Below are 18828 nucleotides of genomic sequence, written 5' to 3' on the forward strand. Positions count from 1 at the left end.
TTAGCATGCAAAATCACACACTGGCTAGGTTTAGGTATAGTTATTGTGGCAACGAGTAATGGGTCAAATTTTCAGCCTATGTAACTCCCTAGCTACATCATCATCACGAAAACTATGCCAGTATTTTGACATCTCTGTATTTTGCTAGTTGGTGTAAATCAGTGATCGTGTATATCAAGAATTTATATTTACAGAAAGAATTTCTGGTTGAAATAGCATCTAAATATATTACCCTATCTGAATACATGTATATCTGTATGGAAAGTCTTTCGTTAAATCCTGTTTTGCAAAGGTGGAGATCTGAACGTGTTTACTCACATGAGCATTCTTTTGGAATATTTTTAGATAATTTTTATTTTAGATATTTTTAGATATCTGATATCTACTTACTTCTGAGAATTTTTAAATAAAAATAATAGGATATTTCAGATAAAGTTGAAGTCTCCTTGTTGGCCTTCCACTTCCATCCCTCCCAAAGGCAACAACTATCATTAATTTGCTATATCCTCCAGTCCATTTTTTACGCTTTTAATGACCTAAGTTATAGCACCATGAACTAATATTTTTAGATAATATTGTCTTCTTAATTATCTAAGTTCTATCATAGTATTTATATTATTCTTTAACTTGCCATTTTTCCTCAGCATTCTATTTTAGAAATCTATGTCAATCTATACAGAAGTTTAATTTTCTGTAATTTGAATTATCCCAGTTTATTCATCTTTCCCACCACAGATGTCCATTTAGGCTGTACATCTTGCACCAACTTTTTGCTACCCCAAGCAGTATTGCAGTGAATGTCCATCCATCTCTCTGCCTCTGTCTCTGTCTCTCCCAGGTAATGTACCTGGCCCAGGTTTCTCTCTAGGAAATATACCTAGTAGTCAGGCTGTTGCTGGCTTGTGAGCCGTAGGGAATTCTCTCAAAAAAGATTCTTGATTTACATTCCTACCAGCAGTGTATAAACGTTCCTGCTTCCTTATATCCTTACAAACACTTGTTTTGTTAGAGTTTATTTTTTTTAATTTGCCCGTCTAGTAGAGGTGAATGAAGTAGTTTGTTGTTGGGTTTTAATTACTTGTCTTGACTATTTGTAAGCTTGAGCAATTTTTTCAAAGACTTGTTGACCATTTTCATGTTTCCTCTTTATGGGATGCCTGTTCATATCCTTTGCTCATTTTTTCTGTGTTGTTTTTCTTATTGATTTGTGGGGGTTCTTTATTTCAAATATTAATCTTTTGTCAGCCATATATATTGCCAATATCATCGCCCAGTCTTTTAACTTTACCGTAGATCTCATCACACAGAAGTTCTTTAATTTTGGATTATTTGGTCAAGTATTTCAAATCCATTCAGTTTTGTGTTTTGTGTCTTATCATAGATTATCTATTACTACCTTGGGTTGATTACAATATGCTTCTATATTTTATTAATGTTAAGGTTGTGTTCTTTTACACATAAGTCTATAATACATTCTGGAATTTATTTGTGTGTATAGTGTGAGAGAGCAACCTAAATTTACTTTTTCAAGGTGGTTAGACCATTACTCCAACATCATTTGTTAGTAAGTCCATCCTTTCTCTACTGTGGTGTGATGTCACCCATACCTCATACAGAGTTCCTTAAATGAGCACAGCATGTTTCACTGATCTAATTCTCTATCTGTTCCTGCACCAGTCCCACAGTTTTAATTACTATGGTGTTATGATTATTCCTTGATATATAGCAAGACAAGACCCCTTTCCTTATTATTCTTTCACTGAATTGTTTTTGATTATTTTGCCAATATTTGCTCTTTCATCTGGTTTTTAGAATTAATTTGTTTTGTTCTGCAAACAAAACCAGTGGCATTTGTATTTCAATTGCATTGAATATATAGATTAATATAGAGAGATTAATATAGAGATTAATTTTGAATTTTCCCATCTGTGAAATGGTATATTAACATCTGGTACACCATTTATTCAGATTTTCATTTTCTCTGCAAATTACACATCTTTTATAAGATTAATCTCTTAGTGTCTCATCATCTTTGTTGCTATTACCAATAAAATATTTCCTGATTAATTGTTGCTGGATTATTAGAACTTTATTGATTTTTCATATTGGTCTTGCATCCAGCAACCCTGCTAATCTTTTTAGCCCTTAACAGTTTATTTGTAGACATTCTTGCATTTTCTTTGTAAACCACAATATTTTCGGTATATAATGACACTTTAATTTCTTCTTTTCCTGTCACTATGCCACATATATTTTTCTTGTTTATTACCTTGACTGGAAGCCCCAGTTCAGTGTTGGGTAGTAGCGGTGATGTTGGGTATCCTTGTCTGTGGATTGTGTTTACAATTCTGTAATGCATTCTCTTTATGAACCCATTCTCAGCTCTTTTACCATGAAATTCACATTGAACATTTTCAATATGGCTAGCCAAAGTTAAGGTATGCATTGTGGTCATGTAATGAAATAACATTATACTACTGGTTAAGAGGTCCCAAACTTTACCTCATTCACACTCTTTTTTCACTTTCTGAATGAACCCGGCCACATCTGTTATCAGTCATTCAGGAGAAAATAATTCATGTTAAGGATCTCAGCTACAAGTGTTTTTACTCCATTTGAAAGTGTTCACTTCCTGGGAAATGAAGTCTTTTCACTGGAAATATAAATTTAAATCTGTTGATATTCCACAGAAATTCTCATTGTTCGCATTACTTCTTTTTTTTAACGTTTTTATTGCAGTATAATTGCTTTACGATGGTGTGTTAGTTTCTGCTTTATAACAAAGTGAATCAGTTATGCATATACATATATCCCCATATCTCTTCCCTCTTGTGTCTCCCTCCCTCCCACCTCCCTATCCCACCCTTCTAGCTGATCACAAAGCACCGAGCTGATCTCCCTGTGCTATGGGACTGCTGCGCACTAGCTATCTATTTTACATTTGGTAGTGTATATATGTCCATATATATACTACCACTCTCTCACTTTGTCCCAGCTTACCCTTCCTTCCCCCTCCCCGTGTCCTCAAGTCCATTCTCTAGTAGGTCTGCGTCTTTATTCCCGTCTTGCCCCTAGGTTCTTCATGACCTTTTTTTTTTTTTTTAGATTCCATATGCATGTGTTAGCATACGGTATTTGTTTTTTTCTTTCTGACTTACTTCACAATGTATGACAGACTCTAGGTCCATCCACCTCACTACAAATAACTCAAATTCGTTTCTTTTTATGGCTGAATAATATTCCATTGTATATATGTGCCACCTCTTCTTTATCCATTCATCTGTCGATGGACACTTAGGTTGCTTCCATGTCCTGGCTATTGTAAATAGAGCTGCAGTGAACATTGTGGTACATGACTCTTTTTGAATTATGGTTTTTCTCAGGGTATATGCCCAGTAGTGGGATTGCTGGGTCATATGGTGGTTGTATTTTTAGTTTTTTAAGGAACCTCCATACTGTTCTCCATAGTGGCTTTATCAATTTACATTCCCACCAACAGTGTATGAGGGTTCCCTTTTCTCCACACCCTCTCCAGCATTTATTGTTTGTAGATTTTTTGATGATGGCCATTCTGACTGGTGTGAGGTGACACCTCATGGTAGTTTTGATTTGCATTTCTCTAATGATTACTGATATTGAGCATTCTTTCATATGTTTGTTGGCAATCTGTATATCTTCTGTGGAGAAATGTCTATTTCTCCAGCATTTATTGTTTGTAGATTTTTTGATGATGGCCATTCTGACTGGTGTGAGGTGACACCTCATGGTAGTTTTGATTTGCATTTCTCTAATGATTACTGATATTGAGCATTCTTTCATATGTTTGTTGGCAATCTGTATATCTTCTGTGGAGAAATGTCTATTTAGGTCTTCTGCCCATTTTTGGATTGGGTTGTTTGGTTTTTTGATATTGAGCTGCATGAGCTGCTTGTAAATTTTGGAGATTAATCCTTTGTCAATTGCTTCATTTGCAAATATTTTCTCCCATTCTGAGGGTTGTCTTTTCTTCTTGTTTATGGTTTCCTTTGCTGTGCAAAAGCTTTTAAGTTTCATTAGGTCCCATTTGTATATTTATGTTTTCATTTCCATTTCTCTAGGAGGTGGGTCAAAAAGGATCTTGCTGTGATTTATGTCATAGAGTGTTCTGCCTATGGTTTCCGCTAAGAGTTTTATAGTGTCTGGCCTTACATTTAGGTCTTTAATCCATTTTGAGTTTATTTTTGTGTATGGTGTTAGGGAGTGCTCTAATTTCATTCTTTTACATGTAGCTGTCCAGTTTTCCCAGCACCACTTATTGAAGAGGCTGTCTTTTCTCAATTGCATATTCTTGCCTCCTTTATCAAAGATAAGGTGACAGTATGTGTGTGGGTTTATCTCTGGGCTTTCTATCCTGTTTCATTGATCTATATTTCTATTTTTGTGCCAGTACCATACTATCTTGATTACTGTAGCTTTGTAGTATAGTCTGAAGTCCAGGAGCCTGATTCCTCCAGCTCTGTTTTGCTTTCTCAAGATTGCTTTGGCTATTCGGGGTCTTTTGTGTTTCCATACAAATTGTGAAATTTTTTGTTCTAGTTCTGTGGAAAATGCCAGTAGTAGTTTGATAGGGATTACATTGAATCTGTAGAGTGCTTTGGGTAATATAGTCATTTTCACAATGTTGATTTTTCCAATCCAAGAACATGGTATATCTCTCCATCTATTTGTATTATCTTTAATTTCTTTCATCAGTGTCTTATAGTTTTCTGCATACAGGTCTTTTGTCTCCTTAGGTAGGTTTATTCCTAGGTCTTTTATTCTTTTTGTTGCAGTGGTAAATGGGAGTGTTTTCTTGATTTCATTTTCAGATTTTTCATCATTAGTGTATAGGAATGCAAGAGATTTCTGTGCATTGATTTTGTATCCTGCAAGTTTACCAGATTTATTGATTAGCTCTAGTAGTTTTCTGGTAGCATCTTTAGGATTCTCTATGTATAGTATCATTTCATCTGCAAACAGTGACAGCTTTACTTCTTCTTTTCCAATTTGGATTCCTTTTATATCTTTTTCTTCTCTGATTGCTGTGGCTAAAACTTCCCAAACTGTGTTGAATAAGAGTGGTGAGAGTGGGCACCTTGTCTTGTTCCTGATCTTAGTGGAAATGCTTTCAGTTTTTAACCATCGTGGACGATGTTGGCTGTGGGTTTCTCATATATGGCCTTTATTATGTTGAGGTAACTTCTCCCTATGCCCACTTTCTGGAGAGTTTTTATCATAAATGGGTGTTGAATTTTGTTGAAAGCTTTCTCTGCATCTATTAAGATGATCATATGGTTTTTCTCCTTAAACTTGTTAATAGGATGTATCACATTGATTGATTTGCATATATTGAAGAATCCTTGCATTCCTGAGATAAACCCCACCTGATCATGGTGTGTGATCCTTTTAATGTGCTCTTGGATTCTGTTTGCTGGTATTGTGTTGAGGACTTTTGCATCTATGTTCATCAGTGATATTGGCCTGTAGTTTTCTTTCTTTGTGACATCTTTGTCTGGTTTTGGTATCAGGGTGATGGTGGCCTCGTAGAATGAGTTTGGGAGTGTTCCTCCCTCTGCTATATTTTGGAAGAGTTTGAGAAGGATAGGTGTTAACTCTTCTTTAAATGTTTGATAGTATTCACCTGTGAAGCCATCTGGTCCTGGGCTTTTGTTTGTTGGAAGATTTTTAATCAGTTTCAACTTCAGTGCTTGTGATTGGTCTGTTCATATTTTCTATTTCTTCCTGGTTCAGTCTTGGAAGGTGTGCTTCTCTATGAATTTTTCCGTTTCTTCCAGGTTGTCTATTTTATTGGCATATAGTTGCTTGTAGTAATCTCTCATGATCCTTTGTATTTCTGCAGTGTCAGTTGTTACTTCCCCTTTTCCATTTCTAATTTTATTGATTTGAGTCTTCTCCCTTTTTTTCTTCATAGTTTCTTCCAGGTTGTCTATTTTATTGGCATATAGTTGCTTGTAGTAATCTCTCATGATCCTTTGTATTTCTGCAGTGTCAGTTGTTACTTCCCCTTTTCCATTTCTAATTTTATTGATTTGAGTCTTCTCCCTTTTTTCTTCATAGTCTGGCTAATGGTTTATCAATTTTGTTTTACAACATTTTTATTGTAGACTCCTATGAACCAAGCTTCAACCCGTTCCCACTGCATATTCACCATTCACTTATCAAGCAAGGAACCAGGATCTGCAACTGTGCGACAGGCCAAGCTGCATTTGGTTGACCTGGCTGGTTCAGAGCGAGTTGCAAAGACTGGAGTCGGGGGCCAGCTTCTGACAGAGGCCAAGTATATCAACTTGTCACTACATTACTTAGAACAGGTAAATGGGTAGGGTGGGGTGTACCTATTTTAACCATTTTTTGACCATGTACTTCACATCACGCATTCTACTAGCATTTTTGTCTTGTTTTGTTTTGTTTCTCTTCTTTTACTGTGGCAAAGTATATATAACGTAAAATTACCATTTAACTAATTTTTACAATTCAGTGGCATTAAGTACATTCAAAATGTTGTGCAAGCATCAGCATCATCCATTTCCAGAACTTCTTATGATCCCAAACAGAAACTCTGTACCCATTAAACAGTAACTCACAATCTCTTTATACTCCCAGGCCCCCATCACCTCTATTCTACTTTCTGCCACTATGAATTTGCCTGTTCCTGATTTTCGTATAAGTAGAATTATACAATATTTGTCCTTTTGTGTCTGATTTCTTCCACTTAGCATAATTTCAAGGTCAATCGTGTTTTAACGTGTATCACAATTTTCTTCCTTTTTAAGGCTAAATAATATCTCATTGTGTGTGTGTAGATATAAATATAGATATATAGTATTTAGTATATCCATTCATCTGTTGATGAACATGACTTGTTTCCGCCTTTTGGCTATTGTGAATAATGCTGCTATAAATATTGGTATAGCTACTAGACTTCTGTATAAACCATTTCATTTAAACCTCACAACAGCTCTGCACTGTAGGTATTAGTTATTACCCACATCTTACAGTTTTTTTAACTCCGGTCTTCCACAGGCCTTCCTGAGATTACACAGCTAGTGCTGAGATAGGGATTTGAACCTCGAATTGCTTGGCTCCAAAGACTATACTTTTTTTCACTATACCTTGTATTTTTTTGTAAAATTAGTAGTGGGTGTGAATATAAGTTGGAAACGACCTCCATGGCCTATTTTTTTCGGGCTGGTAGATTAGCTATGAGACCATAATGTGGAGATGACCAGTATCTTTTCCATTTGTAGTGACTTCATCTAGTTGGTGATTCTGACCCTGCAATGGTTCTCTTTGCCTTAGCTTCCCTCCCTGTCCCTACTCCAAGTTTACTACAGTCCATCCCAGTGCATGCTTAATTTTTAATTTCTGAATTTTATTCCAAAGGCAGAGAAAGCTCATCTGAATTTTGCTAAATAAATCTTCCAGAGAAAATTTCTCCCATCTAAAAGGAGTGCATTGAATTAAATTATTTCTCAAGTTCCTTTCAGCTCTGTGAGTATAAATGTTGTGAGTTGAATGTTAAAGATGGCAACTAATTCTGAAAAAAAAAAGAAAGAAAGAGAAACATGATCAAAAACTGGAGTGGAGAAGTACAGAGGATATTGGCGAGGCAAAAGGGTCCGTTAATGAATGTTGGAGACTGAAAGATTTGAGAAAAAAGACTACTTTTTTAAAGCTGCATAATGAACCCTTTTGAGAATGATGTCCTGACATTAAATGCTTTCTAATGGTCAAGCTGGCTGAAAAAGCAGATTGAGAGAAACCTAAGGGAACTTTCTGTGAACAAGGCACACACAATTAGGCTCTGACCAAATGAATCCCAGTAATGCAACACCCAGAGATTAAGGCCTGCATGGTGTTCAGATCACTTTAGTGTTTCTGACGATAGTCAGCATTCCTGAACTCTTTCTTGTTCACATATTACATACTATTTTTACTTAACAGATCCTTTTACTTTATAGGATATTTATGTAACATTGATATGAAAGTATAATAGACTATATTCAAAGTGCTTTATTTCAAATATACCTACTTGTTTCAGAGTCTTCACTATCATTTAATTCCCATTATATCCATCCATCATACGAAATTATATTTATATTTGTTAGTTGAATCAAAATTTCCGCCAATTGTAATCACTCAAGAAAAACATCCTGCTCCTTATCTTTTCTTTTTCTTCATTCTACACAACCTTTTCAAGCTGTTTCTTGTCATTAAAACTATTCCTCTCCCTACATTTCTTCTCTTCAAAATTCTGGTAACATCAGCCTCATGTGAGCAGTCTTGGTGGCTATGTGACATTTGATTTTCTATATAGCTAGTTTATTTATTTAACAGATACTTATAAGGAGCAGTAATGTGCTGAGGACTGTGCCGGGCCCTGGACCACAGCGCTGAATGAAACAGAAACAGCCCCTGCCCCGAAGGTCTCATGGTCCAGTGGAGGGAGACATGCACTGAATAAGTATTCATTAAGTACGTGGCTGTAATCCCGATGGGAGACTGCAGAGCAAGTCCAAGGGGCGAGGAGAGTGTGGGGGATTGGACTTAGACTGAGGAAGGGAGAGTTAATGAAAGTTCTCTCAGGACTGATGTTAAGCAGAGATCTGAGGAATGTGTAGGAGTGAGCCCAGCCAGGATGGGGTCAGAGCATGTCAGGCAGTGAGAACTGGGAGTCTGTCAGCCCTTAGCTCCATCTGCGCAATGGATTCACCCAGGGTCTCAGTGATGTTCACGTGTCATTGACCTTTGGCTCTCCGAATGTAACTTATCTGTTTCATAGATGCCCACTGCATCACTGCAGCCGTTAGCTCTTTACACTGCTGTACAAGGGTCTTCATGGAGGTTATGGCATAAAATAATGGAGAGAGGAGGAGAAGGAGAAGATCAGTATGAGAGGAAAGAAGAACATAAATATGGAAGACTGCAGTGTGTGGACATGAGTATGTGAGATTGAGTAAAGCTAGGAGCAGCTGCTAGAGAAAAAGTTGTGGATAGTAGAGAAATATTGGAATTTTACACAGAAAGACATAAGTGAGAGGGAACCAAAGAGTACCTAGGAAGGAGAATAGTAAAAAGAGTGAGCAGATACTGTTGATGAAATAACAGAATTCAAGGACTTTTATAAACATTTTTTTTTTTTTTGCGGTACGCGGGCCTCTCACTGTTGTGGCCTCTCCCGCCACGGAGCACAGGCTCCGGACGCGCAGGCTCAGTGGCCATGGCTTACGGGCCCAGCTGCTCCATGGCATGTGGGATCTTCCCGGACCGGGGCACGAACCCGTGTCCCCTGCATCAGCAGGCAGACTCTCAACCACTGCGCCACCAGGGAAGCCCAACATATTTTCTTTATGAAGTACTTTATTATGGGCCTTTGAGACTGGAAGTATAACACAGTTTAGTTTAAATAGCTTCATTCATTCATTCACTCATTCATTCAACAAATTGTGATTGAGTGTCCACTGGGTGCTACAAGTTACGTTAGGCAATGGGGATCGATGTATAATTGAGAAAGCCTGTGCTACCGTGTCATCCAGTGAAAGAGCAAAGCGTACAAACAAATACTTAGAATGCAGTAAGATAAATGCTGTAATAGAAATTCATGTAGATGTCCATAATATAATCAAACTGAGACATCTTCTCTGTCTCAGTTTGAATATATAAGATGGAGATGGACTAGGAAAAGACAGTTTGGTAGCCTTTCTTCCATGAATTAGCCCACATTAGGGTTATAGAAATTCCATGCGAATTGTAATGGCCCTCTGGCCATAATTGTGAGACCCTACACCTGCTCACAGGGCACAGCCGTTCTGAGTTGAATGCACCTTATTGTGCTCAGAAGCAAATAAATTTCTATTGGCCAGAGTGCTGTTGGTTTTGGAGTTTTCCTTGTGTATGTAGTACTTTTTCCAAAGAGTCTCCTCAAAAACATTTCAAGCCACAATAACAGGGTACATCTTGACCCTAGAAATCGAGCCCATGGAGGAAAAGGAAGGGACCATGCATACTTGTTCCAGCCATAAGCCTCACGGAGTGCTCCTTGGGTGACCCCGGGTCTTTGTCAGCCCAAATGTTAAGTGAGAATCCACTGGGAGCAGAGAGTGTTTGCTCTCTCCTTCTCCAGAAATCAGAATCAGGGTCACCCCGGCCAGTTATCCAACATGAGTGGGACTTTTTCAGAGTGTTACTTTCCACTTGGCTTCCACTGAATGTGTTGTGTTCAGGAGAAAAAATTGGTGGTGCGGTGCTAGTTGTAACTCTCCAAATTGTTGTCAGTTCTCAGGGGATAATCTTCCATGGACATCTGAGTTCTTTAAAAGAAATTCTCTTTAATGAATGAAGTAGTAAACTGAGTTATTGATTTCAGGCATAGTTTCTCAGTACGTGGAGATACTATTAAGTGTAGTGTGGGGTTCCACCCTTTGTTGCTTAAAGAATGTCTTCAGGAACATGTTATTGTATTTGTACATGAAATCCAAAATGGAAGTAGACACTAAAAAAATCCAGGTTGTATGAACACCTCCTCACCCTGTGCCATTCAGATCATTTGGTTTCTGCCCAGTGTAGAGAACCCAAAGCAGCACCACGAGGAATAATTTACTTCTGCCTCTCTCTCAAATACTGGCCATTGCTAAGTCACTCTGAAGATCCGTTTCTGTCCAAGGGGTCTGGGCTTATTATGGTATTCCTAAAGTCCTCTAGAGCTGGGAGGGTACCTGCTCAGGACCCGCTTATAAAGAAATGGCCTAGGACTTCCCTGGTGGCGCAGTGGTTAAGAATCCGCCTGCCAGTGCAGGGGACACGGGTTCGTGCCCCGGTCTGGGAAGATCCCACATTCCGCGGAGCAACTAAGCCCGTGCGCCACAGCTACTGAGCCTGCCCTCTAGAGCCCGTGAGCCACAACTACTGAAGCCTGCATGCCTAGAGCCCATGCTCCGCAACAAGAGAAGCCACCGCAATGAGAAGCATGCGCACCGCAACGAAGAGGAGCCCCCCCTCACCGCAACTAGAGAAAAGCCCGTGCACAGCAACGAAGACCCAACACAGCCAAAAAAAAAAGGAAAAAGAAATGGCCTAGAACTGCGTTTATTGTGCTACAAGTCTTCAAAGTGATCGGGTCCACCATATTTCTCACTTTCTTCCCAGTTACATTCAAGCTTAGTTCTCCCAAATCTCGTTCACTACTAATGACCCTCCCACTGCCTTCCTAGGTAAAACTAATTAATCCAATCACTCATTTATTCATATTCATTTAACAAAAAAGTGTTGAGCATATGTTGTATTAATCAGATTTTTTAGCTGCAAATTGGGAAATTGATTCTAGCTAATTTAAGCAGCATAGAGTTTATTAAACATAAAGAATCTCAAGAAAAATTAGAAAACTGGGCTTGAGTACTACCCAGCTAGGAGCAGAACAACCAAGATACACTTCTTTTTTTTCTCAAGATCTTTTTGATATGGACCATCTTTTAAAGTCTTTATTGAATTTGTTCCAGTATTGCTTCTGTTTTATGTGTTTGGTGTTTTTGGCCACGAGCCATGTGGGATCTTAGCTCCCCAATCAGGGATCGAACCCTCACTCCCTGCATTGGAAGGCGAAGTCTTAACCACTGGACCACTGGGAAAGTCCCAGCCAAGAGACACTTCTAATCACACCACTGAACTGCTCTGTAAAACGCCACTGTTATCCCCACTGGGCACTTAGGACATTAAGTCCTAGATTCCAGAAACTTCCCTGTAGCTGCCTCAAAAAAACCAGTTGCCTTTGCCACCCACCTACAAATGCGGTCTTCCTCCTTATGACCACCACCTCTCATCACTCACCTCCAATCCCACACAGGGTGTTTGCTTGATGGAGCTAGGTCTCATGCAGACCGTGAGCTGTAAGAGAGACTAGGAAATGTAATTTTTCAGGAAGCAGAAGTAGTATGGGGACTATCATGAGAGCTGAGGGAGACAACTCAGTTTCTGCCACATGTACCGGGTGCCGGGTGCTGTTCTTGGCAGTGGCGATGGAGCCACGAGCAAGAGAAACAAAGTCCTTTGTTTCTGCCTTGTGGAGCAGAAACTCTCATAGGGAAGCAGGTAACAAACAAGTAAATAAATAAAATTTCCAATAGTGGTGAGTACCAGAAGAAAAATAAAATAGAGTTAAAGCCTGGATATCGGGGTGTTACTTTTGATAGGGGGTTCAGGGAAAGCCCTTGTGAGGAAATAAAACTTGAGCAAAGATTTGATTGATGAGAAGCAGGATGCTGTAAGAAAATCTGGGGCAAGAGCATCCTAGGTAAAAGAAACAAGGTCAAAGGCTGCGATGTGGGCCTAAGCTTGGCATGGTGAAGCCACAGCAAGGCCAGTGTGGGCCACGAAAGCACCGTAGGAGATGAGGTTGGATAGGTAGACAGGAACCAGATCACACAGGGGTTGGGTCATTATACCAAGTGTATCGGGAGGTTGTAAGCAGGGCAGTGACTTGATGTAACTTACATTTTTGTAAAGGTTTCTCTGCCTGCCATGCAGAGAGGGGACCATGGGTGGGCAAAAGGAGAAACAAGGAGACTGATTCAGAGCCTTGAGAGCAGTTATCCAAGGAAGGGAAAATGGTGCCTCGAACTGGAGCGGTGGCAAACGAGGTGGGAAAAAGTGATCCAATTCTGGGTATGTTTTGTAGATAAACCTAATGGAAATTGGATGTTGGAGGTGAGAGGAATTCAGGAACGTTGCCTAGGGTTTTGGACTGAGCCACTTGGTGGATGGTGGCACTATCAGTAATGATGGGTAAAGCCTGAGAAAGAATCAGGCTTGGGGGCAGAGGGGAGAGACAGTCAGGAACAGACATCCAGGTGGAGATGCAGAGTTGCCTCAGGGATAGTAGCTCAGGGAAGAGGTTGAGGCTGATGCTGTAAATTGGGGAGACATTCGGATAGGATATGGATGTATTTAAAGCCAGGGGATTGGATGAGATTACACAGAGAGACAGTGTAGATAAGAAAGAGGAGAGGATCCGGGACTGAGCCTTGGAGCACTTCAACAGATATAATTTGGGAAGAAGAAAAGCGAGTATTCATTATCTAGTTTTTAAGGAAAGATAAAACCCAGAAAAGTGTGATGTCCTGATTACCAAGTGACTAAAGCATTTCCTGAAGGAGGCAATGAATACCTATGTTGATGCCTTACTCAAATCAGAGGTCTAGTAAGAGAGCAGTCAGTGCTTTTGGTTCAGGGGGGTTGCTGATGACCTTGGCAAGAGCCAACTTAGTTTAGTACTGTTGTGGGCTTGCAGAATGGGAGTGATTCCGGTGAGAGAGAGAAATTAATACAAAGAGAGGGGTTAATTATAGGAGCGAAGTAGGTAAGAGGAGAAGAGGGAGGGGACACAGGGCTGGACTTGGGCAGGAGCAGGACAGTAACCACAGGAAGAGTGGAATGTGTGGGGGATTGAGGGACGGGGCAGGTAGACCGCTTACACCTAGAAGAAGAGTGTGTGGCCATTGGCTCAGGCTGAAGGTGGAGAGAGGAGGCTGGGTAGATGTTTGAAACAAGAGGATAAGGTGCGAAGGCCCATTTCTGAGAGTGGAAAAGTGGTTTTTGAGAGACTCTCACAGGATTTCTGGTTTATAGTAAAACCTGTGGGTCATTAGCTTAAAGCAAGACCAGTGGTATCGTTACATGATTTTGCTAAAAACGGCCTTCAAAAACAATGTTCCCATCTTATTTTGTAAACTAAAGGAGTAGAAAAAGTTCTGATGATGGGAATTACACAGCTGGGAAGAGGGAAGACTAGAACAATGGCAGGTGTTGGAAGTATTTTCAGGAGCCAGGGCCTTGTGATGCCCCTGAAGTCACATGTCACATCTGTGGGTGACTTATTCCTGATGCTTTGCAGTGGGCGTCCTGGAACTGGATTCATCTTCCCCAGAAAACCCTGAACCCCTGGTGGCTCCCCTTGGGGACAGCCCACAGCAGCCCTTCATCCATCTCCCATCCATCCATCTACCACCTTCCTACTAAGTACGTAAGACTGCTAAGGAGCAAGATGAGCAGGCTCTAGTTGAACCAAGGTGCACTTCCCCCAACACTTACAGTGAAAGTAAACACACATATACAGCACTTATTTTGGGCTAGTTCTACTCAAAGTAATTTGCACATTTTAACTCTTCTAATCATCCCAACTACTCATAGGTAGATACTGTCTTTTCCCAGTTTTACAGATGAGGAGACTGAGGCAGAGATGGTGAGTGGCATGCCCTGGTATGACTAGAATCTGGACCTGGACAATCTGGCCCCAGAATCTAGGGTCTGTTGCCTCTTGTGGTTCTTATTTATTGTTCTGCCTCTTTTACCTTGAAGATGAGGCATGCAGACCAATTTTGGTAGGATTTTAAAAAATCTGGCATGATTTACTCTTGAGTTTTTATATAAATTTCTCAGTGACTGAAAACAGAATAAAAATGTATCCAATTCTGCACAAGTTATATCATCTATCCAAAAATGACAGGGTTCATCATGGTATGTTTTTACTATATTTGCTTCATTCCATCTTCACTGTTACTGTACTGAATATTTTAAGATATTTATTCTGAGCCCAAGTTTTGGGGGTCACTGCATTTTGTATTCTTGTTGCCGTCGCAGCTCAGTTTGTCCAGTGTGCATTTTCTGCTAAGTTAACGCTATTCTTTTTCCCCTCCACCACAGGTCATCATTGCCCTCTCAGAAAAGCACCGCTCACACATTCCATATCGGAACTCCATGATGACCAGTGTCCTGAGAGACAGCCTGGGAGGGAACTGCATGACGACCATGATTGCCACCCTCTCTTTAGAGAAAAGGAATATCGACGTATGTTGCTTCTTCTTTCTGGAGATCTCAGTCTGAGTTTTTATGCTAGTTTGTGAGACGGAGTTGAGGGTCCTGGGTGGGTTTCCGTCTTTTCAACTGGGTTAGGGTATGCCTTCAGAGGTGAAGACCCACCAGAGTTCATAGCTTTGGGTTATTTGCCAGAATTGTAATTCCCCCAGTTTGAGAACTGACTTCACATAGCACGGGATGGTTTGCAGAAAACCTCATACACAAATTTTGGAAGACCTGCCAGAGACGTGAGGGAGGAGACCCATCGGCTTCTCCTGATCCGTTTTGCTCCTGATTGCTTAGGTGCCTTGGAGACATCTCCAAGGTGTGTCCCTAGACGTGTCCCTGGGCACAGCACCCAGGACGCCTTGGCAGGGTTTGGCTGCCAGATGGCTCTCCTGGGTTGCTTTAGAGCCAGCTGATGTTTCATGCATTTCAGTTTAACGTTTGGGACTCAGACTTTCTCTAAGAGAGGAAAACAGGAAGCTGCAGGGTGCCTCCCCAAACAAGGCCAAGCCCCAAGTGCATTGTAAGATGCCTTGAAAAGCCTCTCTTTTGCACCTGTTAAAAATATTTATTTTTTACCCTTTGATGCTTATGGATTGTGGTACCTGCTATGATTCTGGTTTGTGTATGTGGTTCTGGTTTGACAAATCAATAGTTGAAAAGCACATACCAGTTGTCACTTAGGACCTCAGGATCTTCCACACTTTGGGCATCAGTCATTATATTAAGCCCAAACAAAATTTTAATGAAAAATAATGTTCCAGGGAAAGGCAAGACTTCCTAATTTGGAAGCATGTTTCCTCATTGTGTTTTATGCACATCACTCTAGGCGTACACGTTTTTCCTGTGAACAGAAATTGTTTTATCTCTCTATGCCATAACACTTTAAGGACTAATCTTGCTTTCTTAGGAATCTATATCTACCTGTAGATTTGCACAACGAGTGGCACTCATAAAGAATGAAGCTGTTCTTAATGAAGAAATCGATCCCAGATTGGTAAGCAACTTTTAACTATGTTAAAAAAAATCAAAGTATATCAAAGATTAGTTAAATTTTGGGAGACACTCACTCTCCGTAACCAGGCAACGTTCTAAATACTGGAAACGTGTTAAATCATTTAATTCTCACAACAACCTCATGAGTAGATGCCGTCTCTTCCTCTACTTTACAGATGACAAAACTGAAACGCAGAAATATTTAGTGATCTGATCTGAGTAACAGTGCTGATTGGTAGCAGAGCAGGATTCAGACACAGACAGTCTGACGCCAGGGCCTATTCTCTTACCTACAGCCCCCTTTACTCCATCAGTTAGGGGCACAGTGAGTCCTGGGGACATACACAGAATCATACACAGTTATATTTGTAGGCAGGTCGTAGCCTTTCAAAAAAAAAGTCAGCTTAACTTTTTAAAGACAATAATTATAGACCATCTTTTATAAAAGCTTATCGAGAAAAAGAAGTCCTAATGGTTATTAAATAGAATAGTATTTTGCATGACTGTTCTGTTACTTATTCTAGAGATTTTTAAAAGTTAATAGTTGGTTTGATCCATGGAAAAATGACCAAGCCTCTAGTTTTATAAAAACGAATTCTTCTTTATCAAAGTTCTTTTTTTAAAGGAAAAATATTTGCAAGTTACATGATTCAGCTACTCATTATAAATGCAGATATTTTTTCTTTTCTCTATTTTGTTAGTCTTCAAATAAAATACAACAAGGAATTAACTCCTGTCAACATTGGAAACGTTGAAATAAAATATTTCAGTTTTGTAAAACTCCAAAATTAAGATTATATTACTTTGCAAATCAGTCACCTTTAAAAAAATTTTTTTTTTCTCTAGAAAATAAGCTGGTTTAAGCTTAGTGGTATGCGTTATAAAAAAGATGTGAAATCTTACCAACAGTGCTTCATTTACAAATTTCTCAAATTCCAAACAAGAAAATCTCAAGTTCACTGTTACCCATATTAATTACTTCCTCTTGAGTGTTTGCCCTTCCTTCCCTGAAATCATTCCATTGAAGGGTAGAGGAAAAGAAGGACAAAAGAATAATGGGGCTGACTGTTTTGTCCTACTTGCCTCAGGGAGCCCGAGCTCCCCTGACAGCCTTCTCTTCTGGAGAAACCAGTGGGTGAGGCAGGATCCCTTTCCAGTCCAGTCCCTGGTCAGCACCACAGGGTACCTCCACTGGAAAAAGGAGACACAATTCAAAGGCCTAAGTCAAATGGAACTGAACTCCTAGGATGAATTCTTCTGCTGTTCCTACCCTGCCAGCAGCCCTGTAATATTACTGTGCAGAATGAGAAAGATAGGAATGTACTATTAGCCTGAAGACAAAAATTACTTCATAACTGAAGGAAAATAAACATATTAGACATTGAGGTTATTTTTTCCCTTCAAATTTGGCTAGAGAGACTTTTCTTTGAAGGAACTTGAGGAATTTGAACAAAGATGAACATTATCGTGTGTTAGATGTAAGTCTGTGAGAGATTTAAAGAAACGACAAATCAGGAGTCAAAAACTAATAGCTAATTGAACAAATGTTGAGGTCTTCCTGGTGCAGAATTATCTGGTAATTGACAAGTGTTGTTTCCTCATCTCCTTTATAATTGCTTCTAAAAACTGATATTATTTTTCATTATTTTATGTACAGAGCTTTTCTGAAGCACAAGTGACAGTTGAAAAGTTGTCCTCAAAACCACCCAAAACACAACTGAATGGGAAAAATAAACACCAAATTTAGGGAAGACTCTATGGGATGGGCATTCACAAGAGTCTGTAATGTTTTATTTCTTAAGTTAAGTAGTAGGTACATGGTATTATTTATACCTTTTTGTATATCTGAAGTAGTTCATACTAAAAAGTAAAATCACATGAATTAAGGTGATTCATCACATTCACAATTAAAAGAAAAAATGAAATGATCACATCACTAGATGCAGAAAAAGTGTTTGATAACATTAAACATTCATCCATAGTTTGAAAAGACTCATCAAACTGAATATAAGTGAACATCCTTAGAATGATTAAGGGTATCAACCAAAAACTACAGCAAACATTTTAAAGTTGAAACGTTAGAAGGAATAAGACAAGAATGTCTTAAGCACTATACTTGGAGGTTCTTAGGAAAGAGACTTTTTTTTTAATTTATGAGGATTTGATAAGAAGAATATCTGTCATTACTTGTGGACAATTTGATTGCTCATATAGAATATCCAAGAGTGTTTAATAACAAGTAAACAGATAACCAAAATAATATTCAGAAAATCCATTCATAAAAATGAATTGCCTTCCTATATATCAAAAGCCAATAATTAGAAAATGCAATTTTATAAAAATTCCGTTTATAATAGCAACAAAAACTTTAAAATTATAGGAATAAAATCTAATTAAAGACATATACAGATTAGTATTGAAAGGAATCAGAAAGCTATACCATGTTCATGGATGTAATGATTCATAGCATTACTTTAATGTCTTATCAAATTAACCTTTTACTCAAATTTATTTCCAGTTAAAATTTGAGGAGGGCCTTTGGTAGAATTTTACAAGCCAAATCTAAAATTTATATGAAAGAGCAAATGATCAGGAATAGTGAAGTCTATTTTGGAAGAGAACAAGATGGAAGGGGCTTATTCTATCTAGATGCCCCAAATTTTTTAAGATATAGTAATTAAAACAGTGTAGTATTACCATACATATAGTCAAGTAGACAAATGTTTTTAACCAGTAGCCCAGAAAAAGACACAAGTTACATGTGGAAATATATAACAGAATTATAATAGCAAATCTTGCATGGTTAGCCATAAAAGAATTAAAATTAGATCCATATCTCACACTTCCTACAAAATAAAATCAATCAACCTAAATGTAAAAAGCAAAACTTTAAAACTTTTATAAGAGCATATAGGAAAACATTGCTATGGCTTTAGGTAA

The 18828-nt window shown here is 38.8% G+C and overlaps 1 protein-coding gene across 1 annotated transcript in view; it reads left to right on the forward strand.

The window, feature by feature from the left end:
- The window catches only part of KIF6 (kinesin family member 6), a 387265-nt gene that overhangs the window by 133932 nt on the left and 234505 nt on the right, over nt 1–18828 (forward strand). Inside the window, exons 7-9 of the mRNA XM_073810765.1 lie at nt 6144–6350; nt 14734–14877; nt 15803–15889. Of these exons, the coding sequence (XP_073666866.1) occupies nt 6144–6350; nt 14734–14877; nt 15803–15889 (438 nt within the window). The remainder of the gene's footprint in view (nt 1–6143; nt 6351–14733; nt 14878–15802; nt 15890–18828) is intronic.

Source organism: Tursiops truncatus, chromosome 10 (assembly GCF_011762595.2).
Source record: "Tursiops truncatus isolate mTurTru1 chromosome 10, mTurTru1.mat.Y, whole genome shotgun sequence".
Lineage (NCBI taxonomy): Eukaryota > Metazoa > Chordata > Mammalia > Artiodactyla > Delphinidae > Tursiops > Tursiops truncatus.